The sequence below is a fragment of the Camelus ferus genome, chromosome 31 (genome assembly GCF_009834535.1).
Source record: "Camelus ferus isolate YT-003-E chromosome 31, BCGSAC_Cfer_1.0, whole genome shotgun sequence".
Classification (NCBI taxonomy): domain Eukaryota; kingdom Metazoa; phylum Chordata; class Mammalia; order Artiodactyla; family Camelidae; genus Camelus; species Camelus ferus.
This window is the reverse complement of record NC_045726.1, coordinates 10,509,301-10,531,115: the sequence shown is the minus strand read 5'-3', so window position 1 is coordinate 10,531,115 and position 21,815 is coordinate 10,509,301. Positions and strand designations below refer to the sequence as shown.

The following is a 21,815-nucleotide window of genomic DNA, read 5'->3' as shown; positions in this document are numbered from 1 at the left end:
ATATAGAGGATCGGAATACTGAATGAAGAAATTTTGGCAACACACACACACTCTTAAAGGGTCTGCTGGCCCCTGGCTCTTTCTCAAGCCTCCCTTCTCTCCCGGCCTGCCCAGACTATTGAAAGCAGCAAGTTAACAGTAAGCAGCCAGCCCATTCCGGGGCCTGGATCTGCCTCTTCAAGCAGACACTGCCAGAGAGCTGGGGGTACTTGGAAATTTGAGTTTAGGCGATGGAAGGTGATTCACCCAGAGGCGAGATCCTAGCCCCGGGTCCAGGCGCCGGGGGGCAGTAGAGATGAAGCCCTGGATGCTACGGGTGCTAGTACACCAAGGGAGCCCTGGTGGGACACGACCCTGGCGGGACTAGGACAGGGGGCGGGGTGGAGATGGAGCGCGGCCAAGTCCAGGACAGGGGGCGGGGCCGAGGCTGGCGGGGGCGGGGCCGAGGCGGGGCGGGGCGGGGCTCCACGTGGGAGGTCCCCGAGCCCCGCCTCTCGAGTCCCGCGCCCCGGCCTCTGTGCCTCTCGCGGGAGCGCGCGGTTCCTGGGTGCAAGGCTAGGGCGCAGGCCGTCATGGCGCTGCGTGCGGCCGTGTTCGACCTGGACGGGGTCCTGGCGCTGCCCTCGGTCGCCAGGGCCTGGGCCCGCACCACGGAGGAGCTGGCGCTGCCCAGGTAAGGGTGCCGGCGCCCGGCCCGGTGGGTCCCTGTGGCAGGGGCGCGACCCCTCCGTGAAGTTGCCTTTCAGGGCTCCCAGCCCTGCTTTCAGATTGCTGTATTGCGAGAGCGCTGGGAGAAAGGTTAAAACAATTACCCGGCCCCAAAATACCAGTGTGTGTAAGTAGATCCATTGTCTTTCTAAATGCCGAGTAATTAAATCTCTCTAAGGACTCCAGAATTGCCCTTTGTACTGAAAGCTTTTCCTGAAGTAAGAGAAATTACTCGCTGAGCTTTCTGCTGCCCGCTGAATTCTGTGTAGTGGAACGGGTTTGAAAGACCAGCGCTAAGGTTTCTAGAGGAAAAAATTCCTGTGCGTGGAAGAAGTATACCACAGCATCCCTGGGATTATTAATCCCGGATGGGATTATGAATGATTTTCTTTTCTACTTTTTTGTATTTTCCAGTTTTGCACTTATGAACATGTGTTGCTGTTAAAGTCAGAAGGAAGGAAAGCATATTTATTTCCAAAGTTATCAAAGAAAGAAAGATCAGCCCTGGCAACACCCAAGAAAGAGTAAATTCTAAAAGCTACTGTCAAGGTTAAGGTGCAGGGTGGAAGCTTTAAGAGTTGTGAGAATTCTACCCATGTAAGGAGTTCTAGAATTCTAATGATACCAAAGAGAAGCAGGGCTTTTTGACCTGTTATGCTGTCGAAATCACAAAAGTCTGGTGTCTGCCAGCATGCCAAGTCAAAATGGGCCCAGCCTCTGGAGGGAGCCTCACTTTTCCAGATGCAGAAACTGAGGCCTCCAGAGTTGGGTTAACTTGCTCCAGATAATGCAGTGGTTATGTTAAAGCAGTCAGATAGCTAGATATGAGCAGAGAAAGGTGGGCACAGGCCAAATGGCAGGAAATCACATGTCTTGCAAACAATGGAGGTCCTTGGGCCAACAACAAAAAGCAGAAACCTTTGGACTGATAAGAAACCATACATTTTGGGTTGACAAGTGTCCTGGAAGGCAGACAAAGAAAGGTGGGAAAAGGCAGGAATCTGCAGAGTTCGAATGTAACCTTTTGCTCATTATGCCCACATTACAATAAAATTAACTTTGCAGACAAGAAGTACCCATCATGTACCAATGCCAGGACAATTCTTATCAAGGCCAAATAAGGACAAAAATTCCTCCTCCCCTAGGGAAGATGGAACTGGGATGAAAATCAGGAAATATGACCCTGAATCCCTCCCTCCCCAATGAATATTTTGCCCATTTGTTTTTATGCCTCATATAATCAGCTTGCCAAAGAAACTCAGAGAAGCTACTCACCTGAGTCTGCCCACTCTTCCCTTGAGCGTTCACTGTCACCTTGTATTAAATCCTCACTTTACTTTCTTGTCTTGTCTCTGAATTCTTTCTATGATAAGACAAGACTACTCTCTGGTAACAATTAGACGTGAGCAGCTATGGAACTCATTTTTCTGCCTCCCAGTTTAGGATTCCTGTTCTGGAAAAGATGTCAATCTGTAGAAAGTGAGTAAATGCATCAATAATAAATATGTCAGTAGTAAATTGATATCCATAAACCAGCCTCTGTAGTAAATATATCAATAGTTGTTTGTTGTCAATAAACAATAGTAAGATGGCTCCAAAGTCCCCAATCAGAATAACTACATGTGGGTAATTAGGATTTAACCAAGACATGGAAACAAGCTAAATGTCCTTCAACAGATGACTGGATAAAGAAGCTGTGGTATATTTATACAATGGAATAGTACTCAGCCATAAAAGAGAATAAAATAATGCCCTTTGCAACAACATGGATGGACCTGGAGATTGTCTTTCTAAGTGAAGTAAGCCAGAAAGAGAAAAAAAAATACAATATGATATCACTCATCTGTGGAATCTTAAAAAAAAATAAAGACAAATGAGCTTATTTACAAAACAAAAGCAGACTCACAGACATAGAAAACAAACTTATGGTTACCAGGGGGAAGGGGGCAGGAAGGCATAAATTGAGAGTTCGAGATTTGCAGATACTAGCTACTATATATAAAATAAACAAAAAGCTCCTACTATACAGCACAGGGAACTATATTCAATATCTTGTAGTAACCTATAATGAAAAAGATATGAAAACGGATATATGTATGTTTATGTATGACTGAAGCATTGTGCTGTACATCAGAAACTGACACAACATTGTAAACTGACTATAATTCAATTTAAAAAAAGACATAAAAGGAGAGTAAGCTATGAGGTATGTTTGTTCCAGTGACGTCATCAATGTGGGAGTGAACATGACTTGTGAATATACTTGAGAGTATAATTGTGAGTAGACAAGTCACAAGTATACAAGTGTGCAAGTGTGGGGAATTTCAAAGAACTCTGGTCTCCGAGTCAGACCCAGGTTAAAAGTCTCAGTTCTCACACTTAGTACTGGGTGAATGTATGTCTTTACCTATCTCAGTTTTCCTCAACTCAACTGAGACCTTAGTTGTAGTCTTAATATAAGAAAATACCTCCCCTAGGAATTTTTGTGAGGATCAAATTAGATGACACAGAAAATGGTAGGCTGCTGTGTTCCTGATACGCTTCTATATTTCCAAAAGTCTCACGCACATGCAAATTAATGTCTTGGGCATATTCTGTTCAGCTAGAGTTTCACGGACTCACACACTCTCTGTGACCACAAAGGATTGTTCCCAGAAGCCATAAAACAGGTTCTAGCAAAGCTAGAACCAGGAGGTCGGAGTCCATGACTTTGACTTTATTAGCCTATGCAATCTGTGGCGGTATTAATTCAGAAGGTGAGCCTGAGAGCCTGCCTTGCACCGGGCATGTCCAACATGCTTGGTATCTGGTATGAAAGCTCAGACATCCACAGATAGCCGAAGTTCAAGATGAAGGCAGTGCCAGAGGAGGTAAAAAGTTCTTAGGTGGTTCAAAAGAGGGAGAGATTAGGGCTGATGGGGGAGTCAGGAAAGCCTTAATGGAGGCAGACCCTGAGAAGATCAACAGGATGCTGATGGGGAGAGATGTGAAGGGAGATCTTTCCAGGTGAGGGAACAGCATGAGCAAAGGCTGGGAGGGGAAAAGCATGGAATGTGCACAAATGCACTGGATAGTCCAGCCTAGCCAGACAGGAGGGGAGGCATGAGAGGGAAGTGGGGAAGCTGGCCAGGCCTGCACTGTAGTGCAGCATGAAAGTCAGGCCAAGCATGTACCTCATTTGATAGCCAGTGACTCGGAGGGGTTTTGGGCTGCATGGAGAGGGAGTAAAATAATTGGTGCCCACCATCAACTGCGGTGATGGGTCAAGTATCTTGGTAAAAGGAAAGGGGCGCCACTCCAAGTAAGATTCGAGAGTTCGGCAGCTTCGAGAGGAAGCAGTGTGGAGTGATGGGTGAAGCCTGGTGGAGATCTGAGTTGAAGCAATTTCTTGAGCTAGGAGTTTGCAAGGTCATTGGCGTGGAAGATGGGGATGAAGATGAAGCTGAGGAACCCAGGCTGCGGGGCTCAGTGAAGGACAAAGGAGGCTGGTGAGCCTGGTGCGGCAGCTGAGAGCAGATTTGGGGTGAGGTCCCTGGACATCTGTAAATACCTGCCTGAGGGCAAGATGATGGGGGAGCCAGTGGCTGTCATGAACTCCAGAAGTGGAGAGACTGTTGAATAGCTTGGGGGAAACAGGGAGGTGCAGGTTCTTCCAGGATCATACAGGGGACGGAGGGAAAGCGATGCTCCGCTCTCATTTGTGATCATCCAGACCACCACAGTCTGCTGAGGGTGAGCATGCTGGAGATGATGGTACCTTGGCAACGACGCTGACGTGACCTGGTGGAGCCAGGATGGTCTCTGGAGATCTAGACCTGACACACGTACAGTCATTGTGTGCTTCATTTGTATTTTCTCACACAGCCTCGTTGTGGAGGGTCTGCCTGGCACCAGTGGACTGAACATTTGGGATGGCTAAAGTGTCAATATCTTTCAAAAATGTGTACTCTAGAACCCGAGGTGCTTGCTATATGTAACGCTCAGTAAATGGGTCCTGAACAGGAGAAACAAGTGATCAGCAGTAAAGAAAGAGGATTTGAAACCTAGGACATCTTACTCGTATCCTGTGTACTATTTCTGGAAGGATATATTGGCTGCTTCTAGGAGTTTCTGGGGCAGTTCCCAGATTTGTGGCTGCTTTTTGCACCTCTGAGCTTTTCTCTACTCTCTGAAGCACATTTCTTCATTTTTAACTTTGCATATGGGTTCTAAGTATGCAACTAATACATAAATACATTCTTATTATGAACATATTCAAATGAACAGAATGCTCTACCACTGAGTTATTTACCCTCCGCCTCCCAGTTTCAAGAGTTTGGTTGGGTAAAAATCATTAATAGAGACTATAGTAGATTAAATTTCATATGTAGTTAATATTTAGTGAAAGATTGAGGAGGTTACAAAATGTATGCCATATAGTCTGATTTTAAGTGATGACTGAAGAAGGAACGGGGAGTTATTGTGTAACAGGTACAGATTTTGATGACATGTAGTCGTAATTTAATAAAGCTGTTAAAAATAAGACAACTGATGGCAAAGACGTACCAAAGGCATTGCTGATGCTGGAAAGTTGAGACAGGCTAAAAATAGTATGGATTTTTTTTTTTGTATTTTGTCTAATGTTGATCATTATTAGCTGCAAGAAGGTTAATCGAGTAAAATGTTGACTTATCAGATATGAAACTCCCAGATATTTGTCCTCTTAGCATGGGGATGGTAAATAACTTCTAACTGGCTTGCCAAACTCAGTCCATTGTAAATATTTGCCTGGAACACTGTACTTTTTTTAATTTTTATTTTTTATTGAGGTATAGTTGATTTACAATATTTCAGGTGTATAGCAAAGTGATTCAGTTATGTACATATATATAAATGTGTATTCCTTTTCAGATTCTTTTCCATTATAGGTTATGACAAAATATTGAATATAGTTCCCTGTGCCCTACAGTAGGTCCTTGTTGTTTGTCTGTTTTATATATTTTAGTGTGTATCTGTCAATCCCAAATTCCAAATTCGTCCCTCCCTTCTCCCTTTCCCCTTTGGTAACCATAAGTTTGTTTTCTATGTCTGTGAGTTTATTTCCGGTTTGTAAATAAGTTCGTTGGTATCTCTTTTAAATTCCACATATAAGTGTGTCCTATGATATTTCTCGTTTTTTGACTAACTTCATTTAGTATGATAACCTCTAGGTCCATCCATGTTGCTGCAAATGGCATTATTTCATTAGTTTTTATGGCTGAGTAATATTCCATTTGTTTGTTTCTTTGTGTCTTCCAGAGATTTTCTGAATGAAGCTTTCAAGGGAGGAGGCCCAGATGGTCCCAGTGCCCGTGTGATGAGGGGAGAGATCACGTTTTCCCAGGTGAGGTGACACCTCAGAGAACCCCTTGAGAAGGCCTTCTGTGCCTACACTCCCCCGCTGGCCTTAAGCTCTGTGAGGACACAGCCGTGTCTGCTTCACCCGTTTACCCCTGGTAACATTTGACTCACAGACCGGGCTGGAGGCCCGGAGACACACAGAGACATTCAAGACTGAGTTGTTATCTCTTTGAGCCAACCAGAGGGGCACATCTCAGGGACTGGGAAGTTTCCAAGCCCTCGAAGATCTATGCCAGGGAGTTACAACAGCCACACTAGCTTTTAAAAATTTTCTTCCTTAAGTTGTGGTAAAATACACATCACATAAAATTTACCACCTTGATCTTTTTTGAGTATACAGTTTGGTAGTGTTAAGTATATTCACATGGGGTAACCATCACCACCATCCATCTCCAGAACTTTTCATCTCACAAAACTGAAATGGGTATACCCATTAAATAACCACTCCCCATTCCTCCTTTCTCCCAGCCCCTGGCCACCATTAGTGACCTTCTAGTTTCCAAGTATTTAGCTACCTTAGATACTTTTATATAAGTGAATCATACAGTATTTGCCCTCTTGTGACTGGCTTATTTCACTTAGCGTGATGTCTTCAAGTTTCATCCATATTATAGCATGTGTCACAATCTCCTTCCTTTTTAAGGATGACTAATATTCCATTGTGTGGGTGCACTACATTTTGTTTCTCCATTCATCCATCAGTGGACATTTGGTTTGCTTCCTCCTTTTGGTTGTCACGAATAATGCTGCTGTGAACCTGGGCGTACAAATATCTGTTCAAGACCTTGCTTTCAGTTCCTCTGGGTATATATCCAGAAGCAGGATTGCTGGATCATATGGTAGTTCTGTTTTGAAGTTTTTGAAGAACCAGTACATTGTTTTCCAAAGCAGCTGCACTGTTTTGTATTTCCCAATAGTGCACAAGGTTTCAAATGTTTCCATATCCTTGCCAACCTGTTCTTTTGTGTTTTGTTTTTTTTTTTGCTAGTAGTCATCCTGAGAGTTGTTATTTTCAGACAGGGCCACTGGGTCAGGGGCGGTTTTGTTAATTAATAACTGGATGATGGATGGACTTTGGAGTCCAAGGTCAGGGTGTGAATCTTAGCTCCCACTTACAGACTGTGTACAGAAGTCATCACCCCTCAAAGTCTCAGTTTTGCCATCATAAAATAAGACCAATAACACTCTCCCTTTCATAGGTTATTATAAAGCTTGAAAAATGTTTAGCACAGTGTCTGACAGGTAGTAAGTGTTCAATCAAAAATGGTTAGCATTGTTACGAGAACCTCGGGGCTTTTTTTCAACCTCGATTATTTTTAAACAAAGTAATAAAAATCTAAAACCATTTGAATTCTCAGTTAGTGCCTCAAATAAGAAAGGCTACTGAGAATCTACTCTGTGAGCATACAAACAAGACAGTCTGTATTTTAAACAAGGTTTATGAATTACAGCCACTTATCAGTCCAACAGGGAACGCGGGGCCCACTGTAATAGAAGCAGACGCCCACCTTTCCTAGGAAGTGTGGCTTAGCGTGGGGAGGATAATGAATTGCAATCACTTTAAAACTCTCTCTCTCTCTCTCTCTCACACACACACACACACGCACACACACACACACACACACACTCTTTGGCAACTCATGGATGAAAACTGTAATGATATCATTGGGGAAAAAACTGAAGCTTGAAACAATAAAAAAAAGTTGCAGTAATATTGTCGGAAGGTAAGGAAAGAGGGAGGTGCTGTGTGTGTTCAGTGAACATAGGAATTCACCCAGAGTAAATTTCTAGCTATTACTCTGAAAACCCTGCACCCAGTCAGACCTCTTTAGTCTGTGTGCAGCTTCAGGGTTACTTTAATGGTCAGAGGAAGAGTCTGAAAACCCAAGCTCCACCACAATAAAGGCAGCTTAGATTCAGTTTGTCTTTTAAAATGCTGTACCTTGGGAATGAATGTCATCTTTTAACTTTCCATGTATGTATACCATATAAACAGAGAAAGTGTACGGCTTGGTGAATTTTCAGACTGAATACAGCCAGGGCACCAGCACCCAGATCAAGAAATAAAACAGTATCAGCGGTAGACACCCGACTTATGCCCTCGTAGACACCAGCCCTCCAAGAGTGACCTGCACCCTGGCCGTCGCCCTTACAGACAGGTCACTTTTGCCTCCTCGGTACTTTGTGTCAATGGAATCGTGCGGATGAACTCTTCTGCATCTGGTGTGTTTCCCTCCACAAGACATGTGTGAGACTCACAGCTGCTACCGTGTGCAGTTGTAGACAGTTTTAGTCTCATGGCTGCATGACATTCCATTGTGTGAACACACTCCAGTCTGTTTATCCAGTCTCCTTTTTTTTTTTTTTTCACCCTGAGTGAGATCGAAAGGCAGGGGGAGATTTTGAGCATTGAAGTGACATTATCTGACTTATATTTTTAAAACCTCACTCTGGCTGCTGGGTGAATAGACCAGAAGGGCAAGGATTAATTACTGTAGAGAGACTACTTAAGGAAGCTACTGGAAAATCCAGGTGAAGTGATGGTATCTTAGACTAAAATAATACTGGTGGAAGTGGTAAAAAGTGGTCTAATTGTGGGAACATTTTGACAGTAGACGCAACTGGTTTTCCTGATGGATTGAGTGTGAGGCATGGGAGAGGCATTAAGGGTGACTCAAAGGTTTCTGGCCAGAGCACACTGGAAGTGTGAGTCGCTGTTAATCGGTCTAGAGATGCCTGCTGTGGGGTTGGGGAATCAAGTGCTCAGTTTGGGATATTTTACTTTGAAATGCTTACTGATATCTAAGTAAAGTGTGAAATAGGCAGCTAGATGTACAAACCCAGAGTTCAAGGAAGAGGTCCAGGCTGAATAAACATATTCACGGCACATAGATGGATGGTATTTTTAATGCCAGTGTGTTCAATATGATCATGGATAAAGGGATATAAACAGAAGTGGCCAGTCCCCGATACGCTGATGTTCAAGGTCGGGTTGGTGAGGAGGACTCAGCAGTAAGAGATGGAGAATGAATCTCCACTGATAAGAGGAAGATCAGGAGAGCGTGGAGCCCTGAGGGCCGAGAAGTTACCAAGTTTCAGATGAAGAGAGTGATCGACTGTGCCAAGTGCAGCCGATAGGTCAAGTCAATGAAGACTAGAAGGGCCCATTCGATACAGCAACACAGCATGGTGGCCACTGGGGACCCTGACAAGAGAAGTCTCTGTGGAATGTAAAGGGGAAAGCCCAATGAGAGTGTGTTCAAGAAATAAAGGGAGGTGGTGGTTTGAAGACCGTGTGAAGTGTTGATGCAAAGTAGGGCAGAAAAATGGGGCAGTAGTGGAAGAGGATCAGGTCAAAAGAGGTTTTCTTTATGATACCAGCATGCTTGTGTGCTGATGGCAATGATGCAGTACGGAGGGAAATTGCTGATAGAGGAATACAGAGGGGAGAGTTGCTGGAGCATGTCTTTGAAGGTAACAAAGGATGAATCTAGTGCTCAGGTGGAAGGGTTGCTATAAAAAGAGCTGTGGACCATCGTCTCTTAATCAATGGCAAAAGAAAGGAAGGTATTCTTGGCCACACCTGGTGGGCAGATACTTGTGATGGTGGGAACTTGTGAAAATTCTGTTCTTATCATTCTCCCTTCCTCCAATCCAATCCATCCATGTCTCTCACTGCTTCTAGGATGGTCTTCGTAAAATGCAAATCTACTAATGTAATTCTTGCACTTAACTTTTTCTTTACTTGTATAATAGTCTAGGGCTGGAGGGTTTTTTTTTATTTTTATAGAAAGGTAAATTCTTTCATTATTTTTCTGACCTTATTAATGGTTTTAGGTGATTCACATTTAATATTTCATCTTGCATCAATTTTGGCATTTGTTTACTTTTTTCTTTTTACCTTTTGACTCCCCTTCACCTGTTTCTTCCATCCCCCACCAACCGCCTCTGGCAACCACCAATCTGTTTTCTGTATCTATGAGCTTGATTTTTTTGTTGTTTGTTTTTTTCTTTATTTAGATTCTACATATAAGAGAGATCATACAGTATTTGTCTTTCTCTGACTTATTTCACTTAGCATAATGCCCTCAAGATCTATCCATGTTGTCGCAAATGGCAAGATTTCATTTTTTGTGGCTGAATAATATTCCATTGTATGTCTGTGTACCACAATTCCACAATTTCTCTACCCATTCGTCCATCAATGGACGCTTAGGTTGTTTCCATGTCTTGACTATTGTAAATAACACTGCAGTGAATGCGAGGATGCATTTTTTTTTTAAGTTAGTGTTTTCTTTTTTTTGGATAAATACCAAGAAGTGGAATTGCTGGATCATAAGGTAGGTCTATTTTTAATTTTTTAAGAAACTTTTATACTGTTTTCCAAAGTGGCTACACCAATTTACATTCCCACCAACAGTGTACTAGGGTTCCTTTTTCTCCGCATTCTTGCCAACACTTGTTATCACGTATCTTTTTGATAATAGCTGTTCTAACAGATGTGAGGTAGTATCTCACTGTGGTTTTGATTTGTATTTCTCTGATGGTTAGTGATGTTGAGCATCTTTTCAGGTACCCGTTGGCCACCTGCATATCTTCCTTTGAAAAATGTCTATTCAGATCTTCTGCCCGTTTTTATAAATCATATTATTTGTTTGTTTGATATTGAGTTTCATGAGTTCTTTATATATTTTGGATACTAGCCCCTTCTCAGATATATGATTTGCAAATATTTTCTCCCATACAACATGTTGCCTTTTCGTTTTGTTGATGGTTTGTTTCTTTGGTGTGCGGAAGCTTTTTCTTTTGATGTTGTTTCACTTGTTTGTTTGTTTTTTTGCTTTTGTTGTCAAAGTCAAAAAATCATCTCCAAGACCTGTGCAAGGAGCTTATTACCTACATTTTCTTCTAGGAGTTTTATAGCTTCATGGCTTACATTCAAGTCTTTAATCCATTTTGAGTTAAATTCTGTGTATAGTGTAAGAGAGTGATCAAGTTTCATTCATTTGTGTGTGACTGTCCAGTTTTCCCAACACCATTTATTGAAGAGACTGTCCTTTCCTCATTGTATATTCTTGGCTCGTTTGACATAAATTAATTGACCATATACCTGTGGGTTTATTTCTGGACTCTCTACCATTCTGCTACTGATGGGTATTTGGGTAGTTTTCAGTTGGGACTATTACATATGAGATAAGAGTGCTGCTGTGTTAGTGTGTAAATGTACCACAGTCCGTTCTGTTGTTAATGGCCGTGTTGGTTTGCTAGGGTTGCCGTAACAAAATGCCACAGACTGGGTGGCTTAAACAACAAAAATCTATTCTCTCACAGCTCTGGAGGCTAGAAGCCCAAGATCAAGGTGTTGGCAGGCTTGATTTCTTCTGAGGCCTCTTTCCTTGGCTTATAGACGGCCGCCTTCTCCCTGTGTCCTCATAGTCTCTGCCTCTGTGTGGGTCTGTGTCCTGATGTCCTGTTTTTATAAAGACACCAGTCCTACTGGACTAGTGCCCATCTCATGACTTTATTTTATCTTACGTACCTCTTTAAAGACACGCCCTCCAAGGACAGTCACATTCTGAGGTCCTGGGGGTTAAGACCGCCATATGAACTTGGGGGAGACACAGTTCAGCCCATAAGAGGGGCATCTGGGTCGTTTCCCATTTGGGCCTCTGAGGAATAGTGCTGCTGTGAACATTTCTGTACACGTCTTCTGGTGAACACATGTGTAGACCTTTCCGTTACATAGGAGTCCAGGAGTAGAGCTGTTGGGGCACAGGGAATGCATGTGCCCAGATTTAGTAAATGCTGCCCAAGAGCTTTTCCAAGTGGTTGTGCCCGTTGACAGTCCCTCTTCAATTTACTTTCACAGTGGGTGCCGCTCATAGAAGAAGACTGCAGGAAATCCTCTGAGGACTCCGGGATCCGCCTGCCTCAGGATTTTTCCATAAGTCAGATCTTTGGCAAAGCACTTGCAGAAAGAAAGATCAACCACCCCATGCTTCAGGCAGCTCTCACTCTCAGAAAGAAAGGTAAGGACGCATTACTGGCCATTTTCTGACCCAGCTACATCAGAACCCTTGAGAGGGTCAGGTCAGCATACATTGAAATGTGCGTTGAGAGCACGAATCTTCTGGGCCTTGATGGAAAGCCATTCTTAAAACATAGTCTCAGAGTTGGGGGAAGGTATAGCTCAGCTGATAGAGTGTGTGCTTAGCATGCATGAGGTCCTGGGTTCAATCCCCAGTGCCTCCATTAAAAACAAAAGAAGTAAATAAACCTGATTACCTCCCATCAAACAACAACTACAATAAAAAAAAAAAACTAAAGTTTAAAAAAATTATTAAAAAAAACCCAAAAAACATAGTCTCAAAGTAAGTTTTATCAAATGGCAAAAATCAGCACTATCAGAATAGCTGAGAAAGTGAAATGATTGTATTTAATGAAGCAGTTTATGCTTCGTGAGCAAAATTTTCTCCCTCTCATGGTACTAGTAATGACCCGCATGACCCAACCTCTTGCCACAGGAATTAAAAAACAAGGCCTTTTAAACAATTGTGATTTTCTCAGCCTCTGGATATCAGAGTGGCTGAGCTATGAGCTGACTGACGTGGATTCAGATGGTGTCAAATGGTCTAGGACATGAGGTCATGTTCACTCAGTAGGCGTTTATTTAGTGTCAGAGCCCGGCTCTTTTTCACGGGCAGGTTTGAGATTACCCCACACGCTTAGCAGCAGCCTCACCGGCTGTGGTGAGCTGTCCCATGTCCATATTCCCCACAGGTGTTGCATGGAAGGGTCTCGCCATTGACTTACCTTCATCTTGTTTCTAGCATCTCCTGGTTCTTGCCCTGTCTAGTTAGGCAGAGAAAACCAGGGGATAATTTTGTCTCTATTTGCATTTCTCTAGTTTTGAAATGGGTGTGCAGTCTCTGACAGCCAAGGCAAATGTTCTGAAGTATATGGTCCAGAAGGGTTTGCAGGAACATAGACTGGGAGGAGGGGCAGAGTGACAGTGCAAAAACGGGATTCTGGGCATGGCCCAGCTCTGCCTGCACTGTGCGGCTCTGGACAGCTCGTAATTTGTCTGAGCTTCCATTTTCCCATTGGTAAATGTGAGATGATAAGATCTGCTCTGCCAGCCCCAAAGGTGTGAAAGTCAAGTGAGCTGACGAATATCACAGCCTCTTGTCTACAATTGTGAGGGATGAAGGGATGTAGTGTCGCCCTCTGAGAGCCCTGAGGGTGCAGCATTAGCTCGCTCTCCTGTCTGTGCCAAGGGGCTTAAGGGGAAAGGTGGTGCTTTTCTAACCTGTCAGTTTAGAAGCCAGGCATCAGAAGATTGCTGTAAGTGAGCAGAACCCTACTTGGCCCCATTTTTGGGGCACCCGCGTCTTCTTAGAGCAGTTCTGTGGCGGATCCACTCACTGGCGACTTTTCGCTCAGGATTTACGACCTGCATTCTCACCAACAACTGGCTGGATGACAGCAGACAGAGAGGCAGCATGGCCCAGCAGATGTGTGAGCTGAGGCCTCACTTTGACTTCCTGATAGAGTCGTGCAGGATCGGAGTGGCCAAGCCTGACCCCCAGGTCTACAAGTTTATGCTGGACACCTTGAAGGCCAGCCCCAGTGAGGTACGTAGACACTGGCTTTCAGTGGAAAAGAATGTTCTAGAGATATTGCCATCAAGAAAGATGAAGAGGGTGTGAGCAGATGGGGGACAGTTGGAGCCTGGCAGGGTGGTTCTATGTCCAGTGACAGAAGCCACTTCTCCCAGACTAGGACTTCTAGGGCTCTTACCCAGCCCTTCAGCCTAGAAAGTTCTACAGGAAGTGGGTATCTGACCCCTCTTGGTGGCTCTTACAGGACCTGGGTCAAAACAGGTATTGTCAAAAGCTGCCAGATCAGCTACCTCAATTTATCTATAAAGAAACATGGACCCTGCGAGTCTTTCCCAAAACTACAGGCCAGTCAGGGTCCCCTCCCAGCAAAGGCTGAGCAGGAACGGGCCCCAGGACCACAGAAGTCTCCTTATACGCAGCCCCGCACCCCTAAATTCTGTCTTCACACTGTCTCCAGACAGTCTAGTCTAAAATGCTGTTTTCGCTCGTTCCCTGTTCTGCTACCCTAATCTTCAACAAGGCTGGACCGAGATGGAAGTCCTTTCCCTGGCGTGTCTGACCCTTTCTTGTTAACCCCACCACCCACAAGCTGATCGAAGGAAGTTCACATCTGCTCAGTCCCAGAGCCTTTCCCTTCTCCTCTCAGACTTGGCTGCTGCTCTTCTCAGCCCCTGGATTAAGCGTCAAAACAGCGCTCTAAATTTTAGTATGCTTATAAATCAATTTTTTCATTTATGGCTTTTAGACTAGATGAGCTGCTTTGAAGTGTAGGCCGGTCCTAGGTTATGAATAACTGCCCCCAGGCTTTCTTCGACAACTTTAAGAATCTGGTTTTCTTTAGTTCTTTTAAAATTTAAATCTGTGATCCATTCAGACTTTCTTTTGGGGTAAGATGGGAAGGAAGGATCTACTTTTTTCCCCCAAACAGTTGAAATAATTAAATAATCTTCTTCGTTACAGATGGGATACAACACTTTTATTAGAAACTAAGTTCTCATTTATATTCGACTCTGTTTCTTGACTTTCTTGTGTTTCATTGATATATTTATTTCTTTTCTAGCGTCAAACTTTTTCTTTTACCTTTTGTGGCTTCATAATTTGTTTTATGATTGGTCCTTATTGCAGTTCTTTTCTAGACATTTTTTGGGGGGTCTTATTCATAAATGTTGATTTTTCTAGATGCATTTTAATGTCATTCTGATAAATTTATACCCTTCCTTAAGTCCTCTTACAGTTTCAGAATTCAGGGAGTATGTTTATATCCATTTTCTCATGTGTATGCTTACGTAATTAAATGTTTTAATTTTGAGAGTAAATAGTTACATGAAGAGAAAAATAATTCTTACTCTCTAATCAATTAATCTGAGCATGAGATTAATAATTCTTAATCTCAACCACTGTTTGCATTTTAATGTGTTTCTGGCTGGTGGCCCTCATGCGTGAGTTTTGCTTCGGTGGAAGGGATGCTAGTGTCCGTGTTATTTGCGTCCAGGTTGTCTTCTTGGATGACTTCGGGTCTAATCTGAAGCCGGCCCGTGACCTGGGAATGGTCACCATCCTGGTCCGCGACACTGAGACGGCCCTGAGGGAGCTGGAGAAAGTAACCGGGGTGCAGGTAACTTTCCATCTGCACCTAGTCAACTTTCCTGTTGCCCGTTGGGTTCAGACATGCAAGTCACAAAACAAATGAGGGGAGTTCATGGCTCCTGGCGTGGTCCCCTGGCGGTAGACCTCTTATGTGGGAGCCCATTAACCGTTGTGCAGTAAGCGTGATGTCTGTGAAGAACTTGTTTCCACCTCTGCAGTTAGTGAACAGGGGAACGGCGCTCCGAGAGCAAGAACCTCTGCAAGCCAGAGTCGGGGAACCCAGACTAGAGCAGGGACTTCAAAGCCACCCATTCAGAGTAAATACTGAGAATGTAGCTGCTGCGTCTGCCCCCAGGCAGGGGCGGGGAGGGTGGTCCTTCCCTGATCCACCTTGTCCTGCTGCTGGCGCTCAGGTAGTGGTTTGGTCCCACGTGGAGGGTGGAAGGCTGCACCCTCTTGGCAGTCAGAGGGAAGGCTCCTACGTAAACCTGTCTTGGGCAGGTGACTGGGACATCAGTAAGGAAGCGCCCCGGGGTCTGCCTGGGATAGCCTGCTCTGCCAGAGCTCAGGCACTGCTTGTTCTTCTGAGCTTACCCCAGGTCACCGGTCCCACTGAGTCTGGGAGGGGCAGTTTCGTAAGCCTTTTTCTGTAAGACTTTGCTTGAGTCAGAGTGATGGGCGAGGAGGTGGGGGAGCCGAAGCCTTGACTGAGCTGGATGTCAGAGGTGCCACAACTTTTCTCAGAGGGAACCACGTTCGTTTCTTAGGACTGAGGGGAAGGAGCACAGACTTGGTGTCTGAGACAGCAGTCTCGCTGGGAGGCTGGAAGTCCAAGATGAAGTTGTTAAGGGTTGATTTCTCCTGAAGCCTTCCTGCTGTGTCTTCACACGGTCTTCCCTTCTGTGTGTCTCTTCTTATAAAGACACCAGTGAGATCGGAGTCTGTCTCCAATGGGCGCACTCTGATGGCCTCGTTTAACCTTAATCACCTCTTTAAAGACCTTATCTCCAAACACAGTCACAACCTGAGGTCCTGGGGGTTAGGACTTCAGCAGATGAATTTAGAGGGGACATAATTACGCCCAGGTAACAGGAACGACTGACTTTTCATCTTTAACAAACACATGAAAATGTGTATCTAAGGACTTGGTAACCTTAAAGCGTCTCGCCCAAGCTTGATTTGTCCTTCTGCAAACCCGGAAGTCTCGTGCAGCGGAAAAGAAAGCAGCTCAGACCAGGAATCAGAGCATCCTCCTTCTCCTCCCACTTACCAAGTTCCTCCCCATGTCACATCTGAGCCACAGACACTTGTCCCGTAAAATTGGGAAAGTAAGCCACGCTGCACCCTCTTCTCCTCTGGGGCATGAGGAAGGTGTAAGGAAAATCACTCCAATTTAAACAGAAAAGTACCTCTTGTCTCTCAGGAAGGCTGCAGGAATCAGTCATGAATGGGCTTTGTAAATGGGACAAACACTGGGAGAACCATTAGAAAAGGAAACCCTGGAAGCTGGGGACATCCCCTGGTGTGTGACCTAGGAAGTCGGGGAAACATCAGAAGCAGGACCCCGAGGGACACTGGCCCTTGGTGGGTATCTTGGCTCCTTCCTCATCATCAGAGGCACCCAGCTGCCACATCCTGCATCCTCTCCAGATGCCACAGAGGTGGGGGGCCCAGCTGTGTCACCCTTTGCAGATGACCAGGCAGACTCTTCCAAGTTTAGAAGGAAGTGAATTTCATAGTGTCCTCCCTCCATTTTTGAGCTCAGAAAACGGGGTAGCAAGGAGAATTGCTTCTCTCTTAGGTCTCACCTTTGAGACTCAAGATGAGAAATCTAGCAGTGGCAGTTATAACGCTCCTCACGAAATGTGCACTTTCGTGTGCTCAGTGCCCTCTTCTTTGTCATTTCTGTCTCAAGGAGATGGACACCAATAAGTTACGGACCCTTTGTTCAGGATTTTCCTGTTTACTTAGCTGTCATACAAAGATGGGCTACCTGTCTCCCTGGGGCTCCAGAGGACAGAACTGGGGCCAGCAGACAGAAGGCTTGGTCATCAGCTGAATCATGTCCCCCACCACCACCAAATTCACATGAGGTCCTAACCCTCAGGACCTCAGAATGTGACTGTATTTAGAGAGAGAGTCTTTAAAGAGGTAATTAAGGTAAAATGACGTCATAAGGCTGGGCCCTAATCCAGTAGGACTGGTGTCCCTGTAAGAAGAGAAGATTAGGACAGACACCCAGAGGGAAGGCCATGTGAGGCCACAGGGAGAAGGCGGCCATCTGCAAGCCAAGCAGAGAGGCCTCAGGAGGAACCAGCCCTGCCGACATCTTCATCTCGGGTTTCCAGCCTCCAGAGCTGTGAGAAGATAAGTTTTGTTGTTGAAGCCCCCAAGTCTGTGGTGCGTTATTGTGACAGCCCGAGCTGACCGACAGAAGGCACAGAGAGTTTGATCTTGGCCGACTTGACGGAGAAGCCCTTCAGCGGAGCCATTCAATGGTGGGAGGGGTGCTTTGCGGACTTTGCCCTCCTGGCTGTGTCCAGCAGGGGCCTGGGTGATGCCCTGCCAAACTGTGGCAGAGAAGACTCACAGTCATTCAAGTCCCAAACCTCAGTGTTTGAGAGCGAGTGGTGTTTATGCCTCATTGATGGGAAGTTCAGTGGGTGGTGGCCAGGGGCTTGGCCTCCCTCCTCTGGGACCCAGGTTGATGGAGGACCCCTGTCTGCCACCTGTGGTTTCTGAGGTCGCACTGGACACCAGCTGAAAATGGGGCAAAAAGAGAGCATACAGACTCCTGTGGGCATTTTCATGGGCCTGGTGGTCAGGCCATGTGCTGTGGTCTGTACGCCATTGGGCACAGCTCAGTCACTGGACTCCACCCACCTGAGGGGAGGGGAGAGGGGAGGGGATGAGACCTGGCTGTCAGCCTGAGAGGAGGGGGAGCCTGGTTGGTCCATCACCAGTGGGACTCGGGAGGCCCCAAGGGTGACCCAGGGGATCTCTTCTGGTGAAGTTTTGTGCAGCCCCTCTGAGGACTTCTCCCGGAGCACGCAGAGCCGCCCCCTCACTGTGCCTCTTGCTTTCAGCTTCTTCAAACCGCAGCCCCTGAACCCATCCCGTGCTGTCCAAGCGACATGAGCCACGGGTACGTGCCGGTGAAGGTGAGTCGGCCCTGTCACTGAGCCCTCGCTGACCAATGTGGTCAGACTCCCACGGCACAGGAGCTTTACGGGGGCCCCGATGGAGCACGCGTTTCTTCCGCTCGTATGCCCTTGGCCACAGCTCAGTCACACAGCCACTAAAAGGGGGTCAGGGGGAGCTGGAAAACACCAGCAGGAGCCGAGGAGAAGAGAGGAAGGTGGATATCCAGCCCCACTGTCTCTGCCGCACCCACTGAGCCCAGAAAGGACCAGAAGTGTAGCAAAGCTTGCAAAAGATTTCATATTTAAGAGATAAACAGCTCCTAACAAAATAATCATGGTATTCAGCACCTTAACATGAATGTTATGCTCTGCACAAAATCAGCCCCCAGTTTAGAATATTGAAAACATGTCAAACAGCACCAGAAACTCTGCCAGGATAAGGACCTCTCAGGGAGGAAGGCAAAGTTGTTTTGTTTCATTTTCCAAAGTTATACTCATTTCAGGCTTCTTATGTTACAGTGAAACCACCTGTTTTCATTGCACAGTTTGGCCCCGTGTCCTTCTCAGACATTTTCTTCTAACGTTGAGGTCTTTAGCTGAGAAAGCTGGGCCAGGCGACATCTGGCAACATCCTGAAATGGCCCAGGGAGAGGTCTGCAGAAGAGATGCCTGCCCCGCAGCCTGGCACTGCAGTTACTCCCCGCTTACCCATCTCTTCTACAGCCTGGGGTGCGCTTGCATTTTGTGGAGCTGGGCTCTGGCCCGGCCGTGTGTCTCTGCCATGGGTTTCCTGAGAGCTGGTTCTCTTGGCGGTACCAGGTAAGGGATGTGGGGGAAAGGTACACCCTGCGCAGGGTGAGGGGAGAGAAGAGTTGAGATGCGTGACCCAGTCTGGATGTCACTGAGAAGCTGCCACCTTACCGTGGAGCATCATCTAAGTTATGTCCATGACACCTCAGAAACGTTGGGGCTGGAGGTCGCCTGTGAGCTCAGAGCTGTGCTAGTCCGTGTGCCACCAACGCAGACTTCCTCAGGATCCTTTATGCCACCTGCTGGGAAATCTCTGTAATGAACAGAGAAATAGGCAAGATCTTCGCTAGGAAAGGTGCTGTCCTAGGTGTGGCATTAGATGCAGTGCACAAGCCCTACCACCATCCACAGCAGCCCTGTCTCAGCGGGCTCATTCCAGCCCCACGGTGAGGATACCAGCTAGTGCCCTGTGGCACTTTGAACTGAGCCATTTTCCAGAACGGGGGCAGAAGGAAGCGAAGATGGAGTGTCAGCAGGAGACTGATGAGACCACTTGGAGCGGGTCTGAATTGTTTGTTTTCTAGATCCCTGCCCTGGCCCAGGCGGGCTTCCGGGTCCTAGCCGTGGACATGAAAGGCTACGGAGAGTCATCTAGCCCTGCTGGTGCGTGAGCTGTCTTACAGCGTCCTGTGCTGGTCATGCCTTCTGACTGTCTGAGCTCTCCAACTGCGCCATCTACCCCTGGCCCGGGTCGGAGCAGGCAGCCCTGCGAGGGGGCCTGACTTTGCCCCTCCCCTCCTTTCCCCTCCCCTGCATATCCCGTGTCTCTGCACTTTGGGCCTCAGATGTCTCTGCTCCTCATACTCTGAATGAAGAAAGCCAACGGCCTGTGCCCCAAGGGCGTCTCCTGCTAGTCAGTGAGGATGGAGGGTGGAGGAGGTACCATCCAGCTCCAGACCTTTTTTCATCTTGCAGAACTGGAACTCTGTTCCCATTAAACAGTGACTCCCCAGTCCCCCTCTCCTCTGCCCCAGCGGCACCCTTCTGCTGGCTGACTCTATACCGCTGACTAGTCTAGGTGCCTGATGTAAGTGGGTCATAAGGCATTTATCCTTCTGTGGCTGGCTTATTTCACTTGGCATGTCTTCAAGGTTCATCCATATTTAGTACGTGTCACAATTTCCGTCCTTTTTAAGGATGAGTGATAGTCCACTGTGTGTGTGTGAGACAGTGTGTCTATCCATTCATCTATTGATGGGCACTTGCGTTGCCTTCACCTTTTGGCTCTGGTGAACAGTGCTGCTGTGAACATGGGTGTACAAGTATGTTCGAATCCCTTCTGTCAATTCTCTGGGATCTATACCCAGAATTGGAATTGCTGGATCATGTGGTAATTTATAGGCCAGATTCTTAACCCAGTGTCTCTGGATCCTGGTGCGAGTCTATCCAAGGATGGGTGTCAGGGGTCTGTGGACCCCTGAGACCACATGTGGGTTTATGAGCATTTTCCTTGGGAAGAGCAGAGCCCATTGTTTTGGTCAGTTTCAGAGGGATCCCCAGCCCCAGACCTTTAAGAACCCCAGGCAGAGGCAGGAGCGGGAAGCAGCCAGGTGTGCACAGAGTCCCTGGTTCCTCCGGTGTCAGCGATGCTGTTGGCAGCAGTGGCTTAGGGAGCCAGGCCAGCAGCCCCGCGCCCTTTCTGAGCTACTTCCAGCACATTCACATCAAGCCTGCTGTGTCGAGTGTGAAGCCAGCTGACGTGGGCTGTGGCTCTCGGTCACTCGGGTGGCCACCACCAGGCCACTCAGCCTGTCATGGTAGGGCTGTGCTTCCACGGCTGTTCCCTAAATGTCACGGTGTCGACTCAGCGCCGCTTACTGCCTCTTGAACGACGTGGAGGCATTTTAGACAAGAGGAAGGGCTTCAGTGCAAATATTCAGGAAAGGCATCTGAAGTTTTTTTTTAATTTAATTATTAAAATGTTTATTTTTATTAAGCTGTACTGCAATCTTCCCTGAATTCCCTAGGCATACCTTAGTAATATAATTTATTGTTCAAACCAAAACACTACTGTAAGTAAAATAGAAACTATTAATGATAAACTAAAACTGTCCTGGACAAACTGGGGCTTACAGTCATACCCTAATTATAACTTTTTTTTTTAAGAAAAATATAATTTACATATTAAATATTGTTGAAGAGTATATTTAACATTAATTCTAAAGCCAAGGGCAATGATTTGGAATGCATGTATTTACATTTCAGATCATTTGTGTATAAATTTCAGATCATTAGGCAACAGATTTTAAGTAATAAATTATTTTCCGTTAAAATATTTCCTAACTTCCCTTGTTGCTACTTATCAGTCTGGTGCCATTCTGACCCACAAGCTTTTCTATGTTACCTTTTTTCCCCCTTACTCTTGTCACTTTTAGGATCTTTATCTGTCGTATTCTAAAATGCTATGATACTGTGCTATGATTTGGGTCTTTTTCCATCTACTTTGCTGGGTACATTTAACTTTCAGTTCTTGGAAATTTTCTTGGATTATTCCTTTGATAATTTTTTCTTTTGTTTTTCTTCCTTTTTTTTTTTTTTTTTTTTTTTGCTTTTGGGAATTGCTATT

General features: G+C 45.8%; 1 protein-coding gene across 1 annotated transcript in view; it reads left to right on the top strand.

Moving 5' to 3' along the window:
- Positions 1-503: 503 nt before the first annotated feature.
- The window catches only part of EPHX2 (epoxide hydrolase 2), a 50,740-nt gene continuing 29,428 nt past the window's right edge, over positions 504-21,815 (top strand). The window contains exons 1-8 of the mRNA XM_032471115.1: positions 504-673; positions 5,986-6,070; positions 11,957-12,116; positions 13,531-13,721; positions 15,202-15,324; positions 18,383-18,457; positions 19,163-19,258; positions 19,774-19,852. Of these exons, the coding sequence (XP_032327006.1) occupies positions 573-673; positions 5,986-6,070; positions 11,957-12,116; positions 13,531-13,721; positions 15,202-15,324; positions 18,383-18,457; positions 19,163-19,258; positions 19,774-19,852 (910 nt within the window). The 5' untranslated portion in view covers positions 504-572. The remainder of the gene's footprint in view (positions 674-5,985; positions 6,071-11,956; positions 12,117-13,530; positions 13,722-15,201; positions 15,325-18,382; positions 18,458-19,162; positions 19,259-19,773; positions 19,853-21,815) is intronic.